The sequence below is a fragment of the Centruroides sculpturatus genome, unplaced genomic scaffold (genome assembly GCF_000671375.1).
Source record: "Centruroides sculpturatus isolate CEXI.00-Female unplaced genomic scaffold, Cexi_2.0 scaffold2249, whole genome shotgun sequence".
In the NCBI taxonomy this organism is placed as follows: Eukaryota; Metazoa; Arthropoda; class Arachnida; order Scorpiones; family Buthidae; genus Centruroides; species Centruroides sculpturatus.
In genome coordinates this window covers 37,832-57,514 of record NW_019386433.1, presented here as the reverse complement: position 1 = coordinate 57,514, position 19,683 = coordinate 37,832, and the positions used below count along the sequence as shown (strand labels likewise).

General features: G+C 30.0%; 1 protein-coding gene across 1 annotated transcript; it reads left to right on the top strand.

Annotated features, from left to right (window-relative positions):
• Window positions 1-436: 436 nt before the first annotated feature.
• Window positions 437-14,281, top strand: LOC111614949 (box C/D snoRNA protein 1-like). Its single transcript, XM_023356322.1, has 6 exons — window positions 437-536; window positions 5,206-5,312; window positions 5,824-5,889; window positions 8,246-8,407; window positions 9,338-9,462; window positions 13,130-14,281. The coding sequence occupies exons 1-6, from the start codon at window positions 534-536 to the stop codon at window positions 13,132-13,134; spliced, it is 468 nt and encodes a 155-aa protein (XP_023212090.1). The 5' UTR covers window positions 437-533; the 3' UTR covers window positions 13,135-14,281.
• Window positions 14,282-19,683: the final 5,402 nt, after the last annotated feature.

Below are 19,683 nucleotides of genomic sequence, written 5' to 3'. Positions count from 1 at the left end.
AAAGGAAAACATTTATAAATAATTAAATTGTTAATTAATAGCAAGTTAGAAAAACAATACAGATGTTTGGCAGCTCTATTTCCATGTTCTTCTGATGTAGCATTAAAATAAATAATTGTTTTAATAATGTTTCACAACATCATCATGAAGGTGTTTTAAATGTTAATAATACCTATTATTGGTTCATAATGCATGCACCATATGGTCTGCTAATTGTTATTTGAAACTTCAAATGTATGATGTCTTGATTTCAAGATGCGCCTCTACTTGCAAATTAAAGTGGATAAAAAAGAAACATGTCTTATAATCAAGAAAATATGATAATATAGTGGCTCTCAATTATTATAAGTGTAGTAAATTTTACATGTTGACTAAATATTGTTTGTTTATATTATTTGAATCATCATCAATATTTCTATATTGAGAATAACTTTTTTAAAATAGATTACAGATTTTTGGAAGAAACATCTAGAATTATTGATAATGCATCAAGGGATAAAATAAAACATAATTCAAATAAAGGAATTCTTTCAATGGTAAGAAAATCTTATTTCATATTGATATTATTTATAAGCAAATTATAAAAGCATTTAATAATTATACCAACCATGATATAAATTAAATCTTTATTTTCAATTTTGCGAATTTGAAAAATTATTTTATTTCTATTAATATATTTAAAATTATTGGAATATGATATACCGTATTTTATGGACTATAAGATGCTCTTTTTTCTTCAAAAAATTGCCTCCAAAATTCAGGTGCATCTTATACTTCAAATTAATATAAAAATGTCCAGTGTTTGATTTAAAATTCCCACATCTTAAAAATGGCCATATATTTGATGCCATGGGAAACCTATCTCTATCTGGCAACATTGAATTCACCTGGCAGCAGCAGTGCACCGATGCAACAAACATGAGTTGTGAGGTGTCAGGATAGAATCAGCTGGATGTACGATTCCTGTGCTTTTTCTCTTTTCAAACGAGCCACAGTTGTCGCCATAGAAACTCAGATTACGAGATGACTGGTGGTTCTGAATCCAAGACCACGGATTGGCCAGCGATCATCGTGCAACCATTGTATGATCAGCGGACGTCCGATAGCGCTACTAAGCGCTGATTGGTGGATCAGCATTTGCTTCAATCTGTATAAAAGGATTGAATTTAGGCGGTAAAAATGGTAAAAACGTTATTTTTTTAAAAAATTGCTTAAAAATTAAGGTGCGTCTTATAGTCCATAAAATACGGTATTTAGAATGTACTTGTTTCAAAGCATCTGCTACAGCGAAAATACAATATTTGAGAATATAGACCATGCCTGTTAGGTCACAGTATGTCAGCTAGGTAGCATGTTGACAGTGTTTATATCCTACTTAAAAGTTTGCTACTTGTTTCCTTTATATTTGTCACAATATAAGCTGTAGATGTCTCTTGTCATATTCCATATAAAGTTATATTTGACCAAGATATCTTTGTATACAATGAAAATCAGTGTTATCCTCATTAAGCCTACTCAAGCATCGACAATATTACATTAATATTTGATGAATTTTTTATAATTTAAATTGCAAAATTATATAAGACATGAAAAATTCATCAAACAATTTGAAATTTAACTTTTTTTTTATATGTCTAATTTTTAAAATAAAAAAATATAAGGTGGGGACAATTTAATTTCTGGAATACATCTTTAAAAAATATACATGAAGAACTGTACACTAGTGGCTACTGTCACCTTTAAAGTACTTTCCTCATGCAACTGCACACTGACTTAAATGGTGTTCCCATTTCTGGAAGCAGGCCTGGAACTCATTTTTCACAATACTGTTGAGCACCTGTCTCACATTCTGTTGGATATCAGTTATATTATAAATTCTTTGTCCTTTCAGCTCAGCTTTTAATTTTAGAAATAACCAGAAATCACAGGGAGCTAAGTCAGGTGAAAGGCAGGATGATATAATTGGGTAGTCACTTTTTTGGCCAGAAAATGTCTGATAGTGAGTACACTGTGACTTGGCAAGTGAATCATTCATCACAAGATGAATGATTCACTTGTTGGGCCACAGTTTGGGTCTTTTTCTTCAAATAGAGTATTGTAATCTCTGTAGTACTTCTAATAGTGTTGTTGGTTGAATGCTTGACCCTATTCAATAAATTCTTGGTGTACTGTTCCCACCAGCATGATTTTAACATGCACGTCTTTTTAGGGCATGATGAACTTGGAATGCTCTGACACTTTTTTCATTGCATGCTCTGACACTTTGTTTCTGAGTCGTACTGTAACATTTCAGTAGCACATTTGCTGATTTTCATGCAAAATTTAATATTAATGCATTGCTCTAAATTTCAGTCATCCATTTTTATGCCAAAGAATACATGCAGATTACTATTATCTTCTCAATAGCTAATTAACAACTAGCTCTATCAGCTTGAAATTTATGCACATATTAGTTCAAACATGTTTGAATATGAATATGCATGTTGTTTTGATATAATTATGTCACAGATGACACTGTGGCTATTCTGGGAATTAAATTGTCATATCTTGTATTCTTATATTCTGTTCAGAATATTTGAAGCAGAGTGTTAGCAAAGCTTATTCTATGAGGCTTACAAAATTGTGTTCATTCTCAAAATCCGTTTGATAGATTTTGATCAAACTTTGCAATTTTCCATTAATTGCAATGTGGAATCCAGAATTACAATAAAAAATGTGGGTCCATGACTTCAATTTTGAAATATAAGGTTGTTTCATGGGTGTGTGCGACAAAGCGATATCACACAAATCACACAACAAAGTCACATGATGTTTTACATTCATCAACATTTCTTGTGGGCTTATAGAATTGAGTTTGTTCTCAAAATTTAATGGATTGATTTTGATAAAATTTTTACATTTTCCATTAATTGAGACAAGGAATCCAGAAATGTAATGTGGGTTCATTTAAATGTAAAACATCTAGCAACAAATTGCTTTACTTTTCTGGCAACATTTAAAATTCTGGTGGTGCTGTCTGTTATGATATTTCATTAAAAAAACTGTTTACATTTTAAATTATTATAAAATGGTAAAAACCTTAATTTTGAGAATAGGGATGGGTTTTAAAAAAATTGTAAATGCTAATAATGAGTAAAATCATCACTAAGTCTGACCCTAACCCTACTTGAGATATGACACATGAACACCCTGTCGACCTTAAACCACCAAAATTTAATAGCATGAATCTTTCTGATACACAAACCTTCCTGCAAAATTTCAGAAATTTTTGAAAGCACAGGAATTATTAAGCTTTAAACAGGATAAACAAAGTTGTGCCACACACAAACACACTTTAACATACATAAAGGAAAAAAAACTGTAAGTTTTTGCATTTCTCAATGTTTCAAGGTCCCCTAAGTCCAAAAATGTAAAAATCTTGGAGAGTCATTTTTTGACTGATTCCCATACTTTTCGTCTATTATCTTCCTGATATTTTCTTCTGTTTACTTATTAAACAGATGAAAACTTTGTTTTTGATATACAAAGGTATTACAGTGACAATGTCCATTCTCTCTGATGCAAGAAGTGCACCTAATGGAATTTAGGCTTAGGAGTCAAAAATACAAACAGTATTATGTATACCTAATGGAAAATAGGCATAAAAAAATTAACAAAATGCAAGAACAAAGCAATCGATGGCAATTGCTTTGTTCTTGTGTTTTGTTAATTTCCTGGTTAGTGCAAGGATCATGTCTCTTATGGCCTGCAGGTATGAGAATGGCCTCTTTTGTGGTGGCAAGTACAAGTGACTGAAAGAAATTGTGTAGTTTATCTTAAAAAATTATTTCAAAAGTTTTTTTTTGAAAATAATTTTGTTATTAATTGTCTGAAATTTTAATAATGCAATCATAGAAAATACATGTCTTTAAAGATAGTCAACTCATCTTAAATGAACACTGATAAAGGGGCCTTTTTGTGCTCATCATGAGCGGTAAAGGGTCTAAAACCACAAAAAAAAAAAAAAAAAACACTGATAAAATAAATTTTGCTGTTGCCCTGCAAAACATCATTATCATGTGATAATTTTATCAGAATTTATTAAACTGAACTGTAAATTACTTTTACAACCCCCAAGGAATAACACTATTTCCAATAAAGGTTGCTTTTTACACTTTTTGACATGAACAGTAAAAATAGGTACTGTAATAAACGTTCCATTTTAAGTAGAATAATTTTCTTCTGCTAGCTGACCTCCAATTGTACAGCAATTCAAACATCTGGTTTTAACAGACCATTGTACTGTACTCAGAAAATAGGGATTAAGGTTTAAAGACCCATTCCTTTAAATGGATATGGTCCCATGCAAATGTGCTAGCTTGCATATCGAGAGGTACAAACAGTGATGTTAGGTTTGGCTACTTTTTTAATCTTTTGGTGCCAGAAAAATTTTTTCTACTTTTCAAAGAATATTCAACAGAAAAAAATCATGGATTTCATGTAGTTTTGGTTTGTTTAATCACTCTGATATACTGCTCCACATTTAGACAAATACCATCCTCATTTTGTCTTAATTTTTATTAACAAAATCAACTCGCATTATGTGTTATTCTTTGATAAAATATTACTAAACAATAACTGAATGTATATTGTGTTATTTTCATATACCAACAGAAAGAAACAAAATAACATTTGATAAATTGCCATTGTTTAATATTGCTGTTCAATTTTGTTTTGACATTTACTTGCTCTTTGTAAATAATTTGAAATAATTTGTTTATAATGTAAATGTTCTTTGTTATATGCATTTTTTACAAGCTCTTCTAGATTCATATACAATTATATATAATGTTTGAACGAAAATTATATTTTGGCTTAAAATTCATTATTTTGAATTGTTAACTTAGTGCAAAGAAGTAATGTTATAGAAAATTATTTCTTAATAACATTTTTCTTAACAATTTAAGTCTTTTAAAAGCATAATTAACATGTAGAAACTGATAAAGTTTAAATATTAATTTAATTTAGAACTCTGTACATTAAAGAAAAAAATCAAGTTATAAAATTGGAAGATTTATGTAATTAATATGCAAATTATTGAAAATACATAATAAATCAGACATTTCCTGTATTATTAAAAAACATGATGTATCTTGTTACCAAGATAGAATTCTAATAATTGAAAATATAAATAATTGATTATTTATAAAATTTTATTGCATGCAGAAACTTCAAAATTTAAGAAAACAAGCTCGAAAGCGGGGAACTACACTCAGAATCCAGCCTCCTCTTTTCACTAGAAGGATATCAAACAGTTCTTATTATTCTGTTCAGTAAGAAGTATTTTAAAATTTTAATAATACTTTTAAATTATTGGGTTGATTGTATATCAAATAAACAGCCAGATTTTTTATTGGGCTATTTAAGGCTAATAAATTAATTGCCTACCTCTATTGAAATTATTTAATAAATTTAACCAAAGATAGTGACCTAATTTAGGATATTCTGGTAGAAATGATTAATTTGAGGTCCCACACCAGGCTGATTTAATTAATTAGTCTGGAAGTGAAGATTGGATGAAGGTCAGGTAGCATAATTAGCAAATCATTTGCATGATAAAGTATAAGTTTCAATTTTCAGGTCCCACTCTAGGCTGATCTTTACTTCCAGAATATTTTAAATTAAATTTAACAAAAGATGGTGACCTAATTGCCTACCTTTAGCCAAATTCCTTAATAGATTGGCTTTAAATAGTCCAATAAAAGAAGCCAGCTGTTCATTCGATACTTAAAATTTTTATTTTGACTATAATAATGAAATGTTATAATTTTTTATGTTTTTCAGGGAAAATTTAATTTTTTGGAAAGTTAATTGGGTGTTTTCTGATGCCAATGTCATATATAATGATACGTAAGTAAATCATCTGTGAAAAATAATAGTTTTATATAAAATTAAAAACAGAAATATAAATTTATTATACCAACATTCAAAACACTGATGGATATAAATTTCATAAGTTGTTCTATTTGTTAATTAATAAGTCAAAAGAACAAGTGTTTAACTTTAATAAAATAAGAGATGGCCTTATACGAGTTAGTGATACATTTTGATAACAGCTGCATTTTTGTATTAGATTTTTTTTTGTTGTTTTACACACACAGCAGATATTAATTTATATTATCCAAATCTAATTACCTTATGCACTTTTTAATTTATGCAAATAATTAAATTGGATTAAGTTTTCAGTAGATTTTAATAATATTTTTGTATTTATTGATAATATAATAGTTGTATTTCTAAATATAATATTTATTCATTCAGTATTAAAACTTATTGATAGATATTTTACTGAAATAAGAACAAAATTTCTCAGGTAATACTAGGGTTACTCTGAAAGTTTTGCAATACAAGAAAACCATTCATGATGAATTAAAGTGTTTATTTTTTTTAATAATATACTTTATATGACACACTATGCATAAATAACTTTCATCAATCTCCCTTAATCTAAATGAGACAGATCTCTCTTTCAAATAGTACAGTAATAATAGAACTTTCTAGAAAAGCACTTCATGATTTTCTAGAAAATCATGAAGTGCTTTTCTAGAAAGTTCTATTATTACTATGATTTTTGATTTGATTTGAAAGTTCTATTATTACTATGATTTTTGTGTTGGACTGAATGACAAAGACTGTTATAAATGATTGAAATTGGCTTTTGGGGATGATGCTCCATCCTTTACTATTGTATTTAGGTGGTACAAAAAATTTCAGAGGGATCGTACTTTCTTCCACAATGAACTGTGAAGAATGTCCATAAACAGCAGTGACTCCTAAAAATGTGACTTCTGTCCAATCTATGATTATAGAAGATTAAAGATGTACCAATGAAATGATACAGGAGAGACTACAGATTGGAGCCTCTGCAGTTGCAGACATTCTGATTAAGGAGTTATAGTTAAAAAAAAGTAATATATCAATGGATATCTCATCAGTAGACATATTTCCAAAAGTCAGGGCATGTCAGAATTTCTAAGAAAACTCTGGAGATGTTGAACCAAGGTGGACACCAGATTATTTCCAAAATTGTCACAGATGATGAGACATTCATACCATTTTATGACTGTCTCACATGTTAAGAAAGTGGATCTATAAAGATGATCCAATTCCATCAACTGTGAAAAGGCAGAAAGCAATAAAAAAAAAAAAAGTCATGTTTGCTATTTTTTCCCTAGCACTGGTCTGGTAAAAGCAATTAAGCTTGATGAACAACAAACAGTAACAGGTAATTGGTATACTACAGTTTGTCGTCTTAGAATTCTGAAGTTACTGAAAATTTGAAGTCTGATTTTGCATCATGCTAATCCTTCATCACACACACCAAGAAGACTGTTGATTTCCTTCAAACTAATATATCAGAATCATTGAACATCCACCATATTAACAAGATTTGGCATTGTGTGATTTCTGACTATTTTTTTAAATTTCAAAAACATTTGAGGAGTTGAAAATTTAACACAGAGAATGAAATTAAAGCTTCCATAACATAGTATTTTGATAGAATTCCAGAAAATGAGAGGCATTGTGCTTTTGATCTTTGGTAGGAGAAACTAAGTTATATAAGTGTACTTTAGCCAGAGGAGATTACTTTGAACATAAAAAATATTGTTTTAAGCAAGTTGTGCAATACAAGAATACTTTATAGTATTCTTGTTTGTTCTGAAAGTTTTGCAATACAAGAATACTTTAATAAAAGTATTCTTGTATTGCAAAACTTTCAGAGTCATCTCCTCCATATGATGAATGACTAAAGAAACTCTGACTTAATTTCTATGATTAATTTTAAGATATATAAATTTGTATAAAAATAGTGTTTTTGAAATAGTGTATAGAAATAGTGTATTACTCAAAAATAATAGCATTTGATTTATGGAAATGTACCTGCTGGAACCAGTACAGAGGTGTTTGAGAGTTTCCTTAAAAAAACTCAGAATATATTGCATTTGAACATAATACTGTTCTTAAATAGTTAAATTCTGCTATAATACCAAATACTGTAAAAGATGTTTAAATTAACATTTGACATTTTAAATTGTCACATAAGTGAGCTTTGCTGTATTTTTTGATGATAAATTTTAATAAAAATTACAAAATTTGTCATCAGTATTTTGTGTATGATTAGATATATACATATATTGCAATGTTAGAGAATTACATATATCTTTAATTTTTTACAGTACATCTCATATAGTTTTAAAATTTTCAGAATTCCAGAAACTACAGTTATAAATACTGCCTTGGAAAAATATTTAAATCCTGAATATCCTTCAGGTGATTTTTCAGACGAAATAAAACGTCAGTTAATAATGTATCAAGCAGTGGGGCATAATGGAATAAAAGCATTGTATTATAAGGAAAATGAAAAAAGGTAATTTTTTTTAGAAATTTAAATATCTAGATTTTCTCACATTTTAAGCAGAAAAATTTGGTGATCTTTAAAAATAAATTCCTATATTGATGAACAAAATTCCTAAAAATGACAAAAATACACCAACTTATAATTTACAGAATATTGCTAGAGCTTAAAGCATATAGGAGGCTATAGCTGTTTCAGTGTGATTGTAATGGCAATTCCAATCACAGTTTTTATGTACAATAAAATACAATTTCTATTTTTTTAATTTACACATATTATATAAACACTAGAAATTCTCGTGTCAAGCATAACAAAATATTTTTTATGAGAAAGTAGAGATTGAAGAATTGAGAAGAGCTTCAAGTCGAGCTTGATGTTGTGGTGCTGTTTCTGCAGCTCTTGATAAAGCCATTCTTACTCAATGTTTCTCAAGTCAGACTTTATGATTGTTCTTATTCTTTTAGATCTAGAATTTACTCAACCAGTTTTATTCTTATGCACTCCCTAGACATTTTTCACTGATGACTGCACTGCACTGCAACATAAGTGCAATCACCAATCTGAAATTGATAAAATGTTAATTCTATAACCAATATTTCTGCAAAATAAATAGCTTATACTTTGTCAGAACAAAATAAATATAACCAAAATTTCATTTGGATTGGACAAAAATTGCAGGAATTCAAGCATGCGCATGCACACAACGGCTTTTCTATTAATATAATAAACCCTAATTGAATTTTTAAGTTAAATATATCTAAGCTTAATTCTATGCCAAAAATAATCCAACAAATTCTTGCAACAATTTATTTAATGCACAAATTAAATTACTATTAATTTATTTATCATTTTTATGAAGACATTTTTTTATAATTACACTTATTAAAATAAAAAACTATATAAAAAATTTATATATAATTATACACATTTTTAAATTTTCAGGTATTATGAACTTGATAAATCTCAAACTCTTGAAGTGAACTTAAGAGGAAAGAGTATTGTAGAATTTCCTACAATTCATATCATATTAGCCTCTAGTTCTTGTGCATATAATATTGTAGAAATTGGTAAGTATTAATTAGATTATAAAAAATATGCTTATTAAATCTGAAAACTTTATAGAATTATCTTCCTGATAAAATTGTCATTTTACTGAAAAATAGAAAACGGATATCCTGAATATTCAGAATTTACATTCATTTATTTTTCTCTACTGCATAATTATTTACAAACTTAATGTTTTGTTATACAGGTATCCCTCCTATAACACAGTTTTGCTCTAACACAGTTTAAGAATTGGAGATATTCCCATGCAAAACATCATAATTTTTACCGTGTTTTCTTGAAAATAAGACAGTGTCTTATATTAATTTTTGCTCTGAAAGATGTGCTAGGTCTTATTTTCAGGGAATGTCTTATTTTTTCCATGAAGAAGAATTCATATTTATAACTGAACAAAAAAATTCCCAAGTCGAACTTAGACAAGAGTGACGTATATCCAGTCGTGTCGAACTGAACTTAAATAAAACAACTGAACTTATGAAGTTCCCATGCTGGAGTGGACTTCCCACCCTCTTTCTTTGTTTTCAGTTTTATATGGAAAGTATAGCTCAATTTAGGCTCTTTCTCTGAATGACATATTTATTGATCGCTATGCGACCGACTAGCCAGCAATATCTGAACAGCCTAAACGCACGTGCGGGGCAAGAATGCCTTCTGGGAGGACTTTTATGGGGAACTGGCCTCCTATTTAGTCATTATTGGCAAGGAGAAAACCCAGAAAACTCCAAGCAGCCAGCCTGTCCGATCGCGGCACGAACCCACGACCGAACGTCTCAGTGTTCAGGGTCTAGTCTACTCAAGTGCGGGGACAAAGATTGCTTGGCCACTGGTGGGCCTACTTCCCACTCTCGCTTCAACTTAACTTTTTTATAGTGTTGACATCAGGCTCGATGACCAATTAGTACTTACTGAACCGTAGCACTATGGAAATGTCATGTGGTGTGATTCCCGGCCGACCAATTAGCCATCACCAGCCGTAACGTTATGCAAATTTGTGATTCCCAAGCCATAGTTTTATGCAAATCATGCCATGTGGCATGATTGTCTGCTGACCAATCAGTGGCTGTACTTTCAAAAAGCCAACGGCCACTTTCAACCTTCTGTCGATGACCGTTATGAGTAAAAAAAACTTTGCTAGGTCTTACTTTTGGGGGTAGGCCTTATATTTAGCAATTCAGCAAAACCTATGGTAGGTCTTATTTTCAGGGAAACATGGTAAGTGCAAACACCATCACTCAATATTTTTATATTCAAGCAAGCATGCATGTTATCTCATATTTGCACATGGATTTTAGAATATTGAAATTTTCAATGTTATTTTGTGCCTTTTGCCAAGTTTTATTTGATGAGAACTGATTGTACAATTTTTCTTCTTGCCCTAACTTTCCTACAAACCAGGTGTCACCATTAATGGTGATGGTACTCTGAATGAACCAGAAAGACTGTTACCATGTTTTGTTTTTATAGATTAAATTAAAAGCTATTACATAAAATGATTAAATTTTTAATCATCTTTTAGGCAAATGCAAGCAAATTAAAATATCAGATTTTATGAAAAAGTAGAGGAAAATCAAGATGCTGCTGATACTTCAGGTTAATGTCAACAGGAGAGCTCAGATGATATTTTTTCCAAAAAGAAAGCATACTTGTTAACAGTGTTTAGCAGTGAAGAGAAAATTAATGTGCAACACTTTTGATTGTGATTGTTAATTAATTATCAATTGTTTTAATAAATGTAATTCTGTTTTATACGATACGTTTCTTGTCTAGTCTTATGTTCAAATATACGAGCTCTAAGATGGCTTTTGTTTTCCGCTAGACTTATTACACCATCAATGAAACAGAGGACAAACTTTAGAAAGACTTTTTATTTATTTGAGTATGCATTTCGGATAATTATATCCCTTTTCAACTCTTGTGTTACAACTATACAGGGAAAATTAGCATAATGTATACAAGTTAGCAAAATTTTACTATGATGTTACAAAATTGTAAAAGAACAATAGGAAACTTACATGGATTGTGAGAAATGCAGGAGTTGTGACATTAGATAAAATATGGATGGTGATTATTGATTAACAGGTATAAGCTACTATAATGATTAAATTGGAAATGATTTACAAAAGGGAACGATTAACATAGATGTAAAAAATTTTTTGAACTTAGTGATGGGGGCCGCCATCATCATGTTCACTGTAAGTTCAAAAAATTTTTTACATCTATGTTAAATCATTCCCTTTTGTAAATCATTTCCAATTTTATAGTAGCTTATACCTGTTAATCAATAATCACCATCCATATTTTATCTAATGTCACAACTCCTGCATTTCTCACAATCCATGTAGTTTCCTATTGTTCTTTTACAATTTTATAACATCATAGTAAAATTTTGCTAACTTGTATACATTATGCTAATTTTCCCTGTATAGTTGTAACACAAGAGTTGAAAAGGGATATAATTATCCGAAATGCATACTCAAATAAATAAAAAGTCTTTCTAAAGTTTGTCCTCTGTTTCATTGATGGTGTAATAAGTCTAGCGGAAAACAAAAGCCACCTTAGCATTCGTATGTTTGAAATGTAATTCTCTTAATTACAAAAAAATAGTACACTTTTGCTAACTTTTGGGACCTAACCCTATGTTTTGTATTAGTCCTTTGTGTTATATAGCACTAATTCACATGACATGGCACTTTTTCACAACCTAACTGCGGTGTTATACAAGGGATAACTATTTATTTATGCATTAGTAAAAATAGTAGATACTTTTATATATGGACAAAATATTAAAGGTTACCAGTCAACAAATAATAATAATAATAATGTAATTGAATTATTTATATTTAAAACACAACACAAAATAATAACAAAATACGAATTCACTGCTAGTTGTATAGTATAAGAAATTGAAGAGCTTCAAGTCGAGCTTGATGTTGTGGTGCTNAATTGATAAAAACCAATGGTTTCAGTATAGATTTTATGAATAATTTTACTGGTATAATTTCCCAAAGCAGAAAAGTCTTTTCCCTTTTGAGACTTTATATATCTTATAAACATTGGCTAGTATATATTATAATTAAATTAAATTTTTTATTTTAGTAGTAGTCAACTGTTGTAAATTTATAAGTTTAATAATAATTTATTAACAAACTATAATGCAAAATAGAAAAGCTAATTTTTAAAAATGTAATTTTAAATAAAGTACTTAGAAGTTTGTCAAATTTTAGTATTTATATAAATCAAAAAAGTTAAATCTATTTCAAATTTTGTATTTCATTTTGCATTTATGATGATGATATAAAGAACAAACTAACAAATATTTTTACAACTAGTTTCCACAGAAATGTTTTGTTTACATTGTAGATTTGTGAACAATTATAATAAAATTTATCTATTAGACCAATACTTTAAATATTTATTAATGCTACTTAAATTTGAAATAAATTAAATTGGTACACTAGATATGTTTATCATTCATTTAGAATAATAAATGGATAATTATAGATTGAATTATTTATTGTTAAATTGGTATTTTTTTATTATTTCAATTTTCTTAGTAATGAATATTGATAAAGGAGATAAATTGAACAACAAAAACTTAATTTTACAAATTATCATCTATTAAACTAAATATAACTCTAATATAAATTTATAATTTCTTTTAAATTTCAGATTAAATGAAGAAATAGGCAAGTTTTTCATATGAAAACAACACAATTAGCCATATTTACTTAAAATATACTTAGTATTACAATGTAAATTGTATGCTTTGTTACTTCCTTTTATCCTTCTTCAAACATCAATAAATTGTCTGAATAAGTTTTAATTTAATATTACCATGAAATTTCACATGGAACTGTTCTAAAAGTTCTTTAGTAGATTTAATTATTAAAATTATTTTCTAGTTATTTTGCTCTACTCTTATTAAAGTTGTAAATTTTGAAGATTGTGTATTTTTTGTGTTAAGAAAGTACTCAAAAAATGTTACTATAAAACTAGAAATTAATTATCTGTTTAAAATTTTTTATTGCTTATAAAACAATATGCTAATATAAATTAACGTTACTTTTGCTATTGTTATTTCATTATCATTACATTTTCTACAACTGTGTATATATTTGTAGATAATAAAAATGTTATAAATTTATATTTATAAAAATAAATAAATATTTCCAGCTACCTGTAACTATTTTAATTGATAAGTTGAAAACATAAAAATTATTGTATGCTTAATAAGATAAGAATCCCACTTACATGATGAAACATCAGAGTTCAACCCCAACATGACAGATCAGGGGTTCCCAAAGTGGGTGATACCCCTTAGGGGTGGTGAGTAAATCTGGTGGTGAAAAGAAGCAAGAGGTACTGGAGTCAGGGTGACTGAATGGTGACCACAGGTGAGGGTTGGGGGTTACTGACTTTTCCCTTTCCTCTATTAAAATGGATAAGAAAAAACATTGTGTTTAATGGTTTCCAGATATGGAGAAAACTGTACGGTAAGGACACTGTGTGAGGTTCATAAAGTTTTTCTAGGAATATTTCCAAGCGTTTCTCAACAAGGGAACAGGTTAGTGGTACAAGTGTTGGGTGCAAGTTTATGGAACCAAGGAGTGATGGTTCAAAAAAGTTGGGAATCACTAAGTTAAATAGTCATATGGTAAAAGGCAAACTTTTTGCTATGGGGACATTAAATCTGATCCTGACTAATTTAGCTAATCATTGATGATGATAGTTGAAGCATTACTAGCACAATGTTGATCAGATTCTGTACTTCCAGTATTAGTGAGCAGTACTTGTGTTAATATACAAGTGCTATTCACTATTTTCTGTATGCTTAAATTAACAACAGCAACATTTCTGTATGCTTAAATTAACAACAGCAACATTTCTGTATGCTTAAATTAACATATTTATTTAATTTTCGATATCTAAAGAATCAAGTTAATACAATCAACAAATCAGTTGATATCAATCATCAATTTAAAAAACTGTGATACAAAAATCAAACGGTTTAAAATATTTTTACAATTAGGGAGATGAATTTGCAAAACATATGATAAAACTATGCTTACTTATTAGTGAAATCTACAGATTGGTGACACTTTGAATTACATAGCAATTGGTTTTTGCAACAAGCACACTTATTTGTGGTACATTTAGATTTGTAGTCACATTCTCTGAAACCCTGCCCAATACCAAAGGATTGTTTTATTGCTGTTTGACGTAAAGATATTTCTACACAGGGAATCTTCTTTCGTTAAAAATCTCTCTTTGCAAACACTAAATTCAGATTTTGCATACAATTGTTTTAAGATACTCGTTTTAGTACCAAGTTTATAAAAGCCATCATCTGTTTTACTAAGAACCACAGCTAAAATTGAGCGTGCATCAGTTTTTGCTCTGTCTTCTTAGGGTACTTTAATTCTCACAGTGACACCTTCATTGACATTTGTATGCTTTGCATTAGAAACTGCTAACATTTTCTTTGCTTGCTTTTATAAACATTTCTTGGCTTCATCACACTGTATTTTCTGATTCATATTTTTTTACAGATGCTGCACAATACATTCTTACCATATCCTTCCTCTTTAGGATCTACTTCACCACCAACTACATGAACAAACATATCACACGATTTACACTTGTGAGCACTTGATGCTGCTTTTGAGCAAACAATACAGACTTGTCTTGTATAGTGCTCTTTACAGGCTCTGTACGAAACTGTGATGGCGATTCTGCTGAAGTTCAGGGTAACTCAGTGATGACTTCTTCAACTTGCATAGGTGATTCCTTGGAGGTGCAGGGTAACTGAATATTCCTTAATCAATGGTGTAGAAGGCAGTTTAAGATTACTATCGATAAATTATTGTATTTTTATAGGTGATTCTGTAGATGCAGGGGATAACGGAATGTCATTTTGAGTAAGATTTGACTGTGATCTCATAATCACAGTATCTTGTGAATCTTCTAATTTTTCAAGATATTCTTCAGTATTTATCGAATGTAATATACCATCTATTATACCACTATTGTCTATTGTCTTCATCTATTATACCACTTTGTGGTATAATAGATGAAGACAATCCCACTTTTGCGGGACAACCAAACATGGCTTCATATGGATTTCTTTTAATTGGAGAATGATAGGCACGATTCTTCGTGAATTGTACAAATCGTACGCCCTCACTCTACTTGTTAGTTTGGCTATCAGTCATCCAAGTAGTTAGCATGTTTTCAATGTCTTGATTCGCTTGTTCTACACTTCCTTGACTTTGGCTGTGTCTAGGTTTGCCATTAACCATTTTGATTTCTGGCCACAATTGTGTTACACATTCTAAGATTTTATTACAAAATTCACGTCCGTTATCAGAAAGCAAAATACTTGGAGCGCCAAAAAGGAGAAAAATATCCAGCAAGTTATAGGCTACTTCATCCACCCGTTTTGATGTGAGTGGCTTTAATACAACAAATTTTGTTAAGTGATCTTGGTATACGAGAAGAAACTTAAACTTTCCATCTGGTTGAGATTGGTAATTGATGATATCCACCTGGCATCTGCTATAGAAATGCGATGAAATAATCGGCTTTACAACAAACCCTTTTTCGCACTTTTTTGTTTTTGTTGACACGGTTCGCATAAATCTAAAAACATTTTTATTTGGGTTTGGTTTATGTTTTTATAAAAATGTTTTTAATTGCTTGATCATTCTGTTTCTTCCACGTGGCCAATTCACAAATGAGTCGAATACAATATGTCAAACAATTCTTCGGCATGGACAAACTTTTTCACACTTTCTCGCTCATCTGACAACGGCTCAATGAGTTTTTCACAGCCTTGTACAGTCAACACATCATACCTTTGAATTATTCGATAGTCTCGAGCAGTGGCGTAGCGTAGTGGGGGCGGCAGGGACGGCCGCCCCGGCCTGCACTTTTAGGGGCCGGAAAAATTTCACAATAAATAATAATAATATCTTGTAAAAATTTGAACCATTTCATTTCATATTTTTGTTGCACCTACGATTCGGACCAATTGAAATGAGCACAGAATTTTTCATTACTTATTCTGTGACAAAACTGAATTAACTGTCTTTTAAATTGAGATACCTAGATAAGGGGGCGGCGAAATTTTCCTCCGCCCCGGGCGGCTGACACCCACGCTACGCCACTGATCGCTGATTCTTTCTTCTTGGAAACTTTTATTCGCTTTACATCTTCAATTATGGAATCATACTTTCGTTTTGTCATTAAAACACTATTATATTTTGAATCTTCGCTAAAGAGGTTTGCGAAGAATCTTTTCTTCATTTTACAGTACTCACCAATTCGGTGCTTGCTTGCATGCTAGGAGTTAAATTTACATTTAAAAAATCACGGCACTAATTCACGCGCTAACAAGCAGTAACGAATTTGAAAACAGAATTAGCTATGCTACGCACTGGCAGCCGACGCAAATTATAAGAAATAAGAACAACCTGTGACATCAAGACACTGGCAGAACCAAATTAAAAGTGGATGGAGAAGGGAAGGAGTAGGAAAAGGAAATGAGAGAAACAAACTTTTGAACTTTAACGATACGGAAGCCGTTAATGTGCAGATTACCTAGGTAAAATGTGGAAAACTCTTGATTCCGCACGTTCACGGATCACCTTAGTTAATCAGGAGATTAGCTAGGTAATGTACACATTAACGGCTTTCGAGCTTTAGCGGTAACATATATATATTTCAATAGGTATCCCTTGTATAACATCATAGTTTGGTCCCAAAAAGTGCCGTGTTATACGAATCAGTGCTATATGAAACAAAGGACTCGTGTAATGCATAGGGTTATGTTACAAAACAGCAAAAGTATACTGTTATTTTTTGTTACTAAGACAAATATGCTTATTAAAGAAATCTATAATTTATTTCCAATCAATAATTAACAAAAAAATTACAATTAAAAGTACTATATGATGCATTAATATTAATTTTAGTTAAATGAGGGCATTTTTAAAGTATAGTCTTTACTCAGCTTTTTTGTTGATCTTGAACTGAAATATCAGCAATGTTTTCATTGTTTTATTTTTATCATAAATTTTCATGGATGACAAAATAAAAATATGTTATTAATTGAAAATTTGTTTTAGTGGGTCATGTTTGTTCAGTCGAGGAACAAGCGATCTTTTTCCAGAATATGTTTGAATGAAAGAATACTGCCGTATTTCTTTCATCATTTTTACAAATGATTACTTACCTATGGTTAAAAAATATTTTAATAACACTTACCTAAAAATGTTTATTTAAACTATACTAAATACAAATATTAATCTATAAAAACAAAACACAGTGACAGTCTTAAAGGCTAAAGTTTAAAAGCAATGATGATACCTGGTTGATAGGAAAGCTAGGACAAGGATAAAAAAGTTGTACCATCTGTTTTCATTAAAGTAAACTTGACAAAAGGCACAAAACAAATTGATAATTTCAATGTTCTAAAATCCATGGGCAAATTTGAGACAAAATGCATGCTTGCTTTAATTAATAAAAAATATATATCAAATAATGGAGTTTGCACTTAAAAATTATGAAATTTTGTATGGAGGATTTCACAAATTCTCAAACTGTGTTGTAGAAGTACCCTGTTGTACAAAGGATACCTGTATTTTAATATTCTGGCAATTTATATTTCTATTATTCTATTAAATGAGTAACTTTTGGTTGATTTTTACACAGTACACATTAAGTCTTTGCTACAAATTTTATTGGGCTGCAATTTTCAAAAATTGCAGACCTATAAATTCTCATTGGCATCCATCTAGCCTTTCTTAATCTCAAGACAGAGTTAGATAGATGAGAGTTGAGACCAGATATGGAAAGCTTAGGGCCAGGAGGTCCTGATTAACTATACAGTACTTCAACTTCTGATTTGGACCGGAAGTCACATTATTTCAATTCAAAAATTTTCTGAGTTAAATAGTTGATGAGTATGACTATAGTTGATGGGAAAAGTATGATGTACAGAAGCAGACACTACTAAAATTGAAAGCATTGTGACAAAAAATTGCATCATGGCATTGTGACGATATCAATAAGTAATAGCTCTTTAACTTTTTTACCTTATTTATGCCAATAAGTTAGTTCTTTATACTTGACACAGAGGACTGTTTTAGAATTTTGATGTATTTCTACATGATGTGATTCTTATTTATGCATGCTTTCCTCAATGTAATTCTGGATAAATCACACCACCCATTCATTAAGTCAACATTTCACTAACTTTTTATTTTATGTTGATTAATTAGTTTTAATATTCTCATTGTCTACAGTCTAGCTATTTTAGAATTTTTACTATTACGTTATGATATGAAATTTTATTTATTTTTACATATGGTATGAAAGTTAATTTTGGCGCCTCCCAGATTGGAAACCGCTGACTTAAACCGCTGACGTTCCAGAAACGTTGAAATTTGTTCGTTTGACTAAACGTAAAAATTCTCTAATTAGTCTGGAAACGGGGGACCTAATTCTTGCATTCTGTGAAAACGGGTAAGATTAGCTATAATGTGATTATCTTAATCTTCACTATCGTTACTTTTTGCCCAGCGAAGCGGGTCCTTGCAGCTAGTTATCAAATATTAATTACAAGAGAGTGTTGTAAACAAAGTACACAAGAATCTATTTATAATTTATTTTGTATACTATGTATTAACAGGACTTATTATACTGGGAAATTATGGATGCAGATATTTAGTCTTACAGTTCAAAAATAATGTTCTTTATTTAGTTCATTTGAACACATACACATCAAACATGTGTTTCGGACTTGTTCGTCTTTCCTCAGCATTCCTATTTCTTCTATATTTCAATACATATATTCAATATATTTCTATTTCAATACATTCAAGAAATAGGAATGTATTGAAAATAAAATTAAGTAGACACAGAAAAACCAAAAGAAGAATGGGTAAAATTGTATGGTTGTTGTGGATCGGAAGTTTAATTGGAAATATAGTGAAGATTGGAAAAACAGAAGTTAAAGTGTCGTTTAAAGGCCTGCTGAGGAAAGACGAACAAGTCCGAAACACATGTTTGATGTGTATGTGTTCAGGTGAACTAAATAAAGAACATTATTTTTGAACTGTAAGACTAAATATCTGCATCCATAATTTCCCAGTATAATAAGTCCTGTTAATACATAGAAAGTACTAGTATACAAAATAAATTATAAATAGATAAAAAAAAGA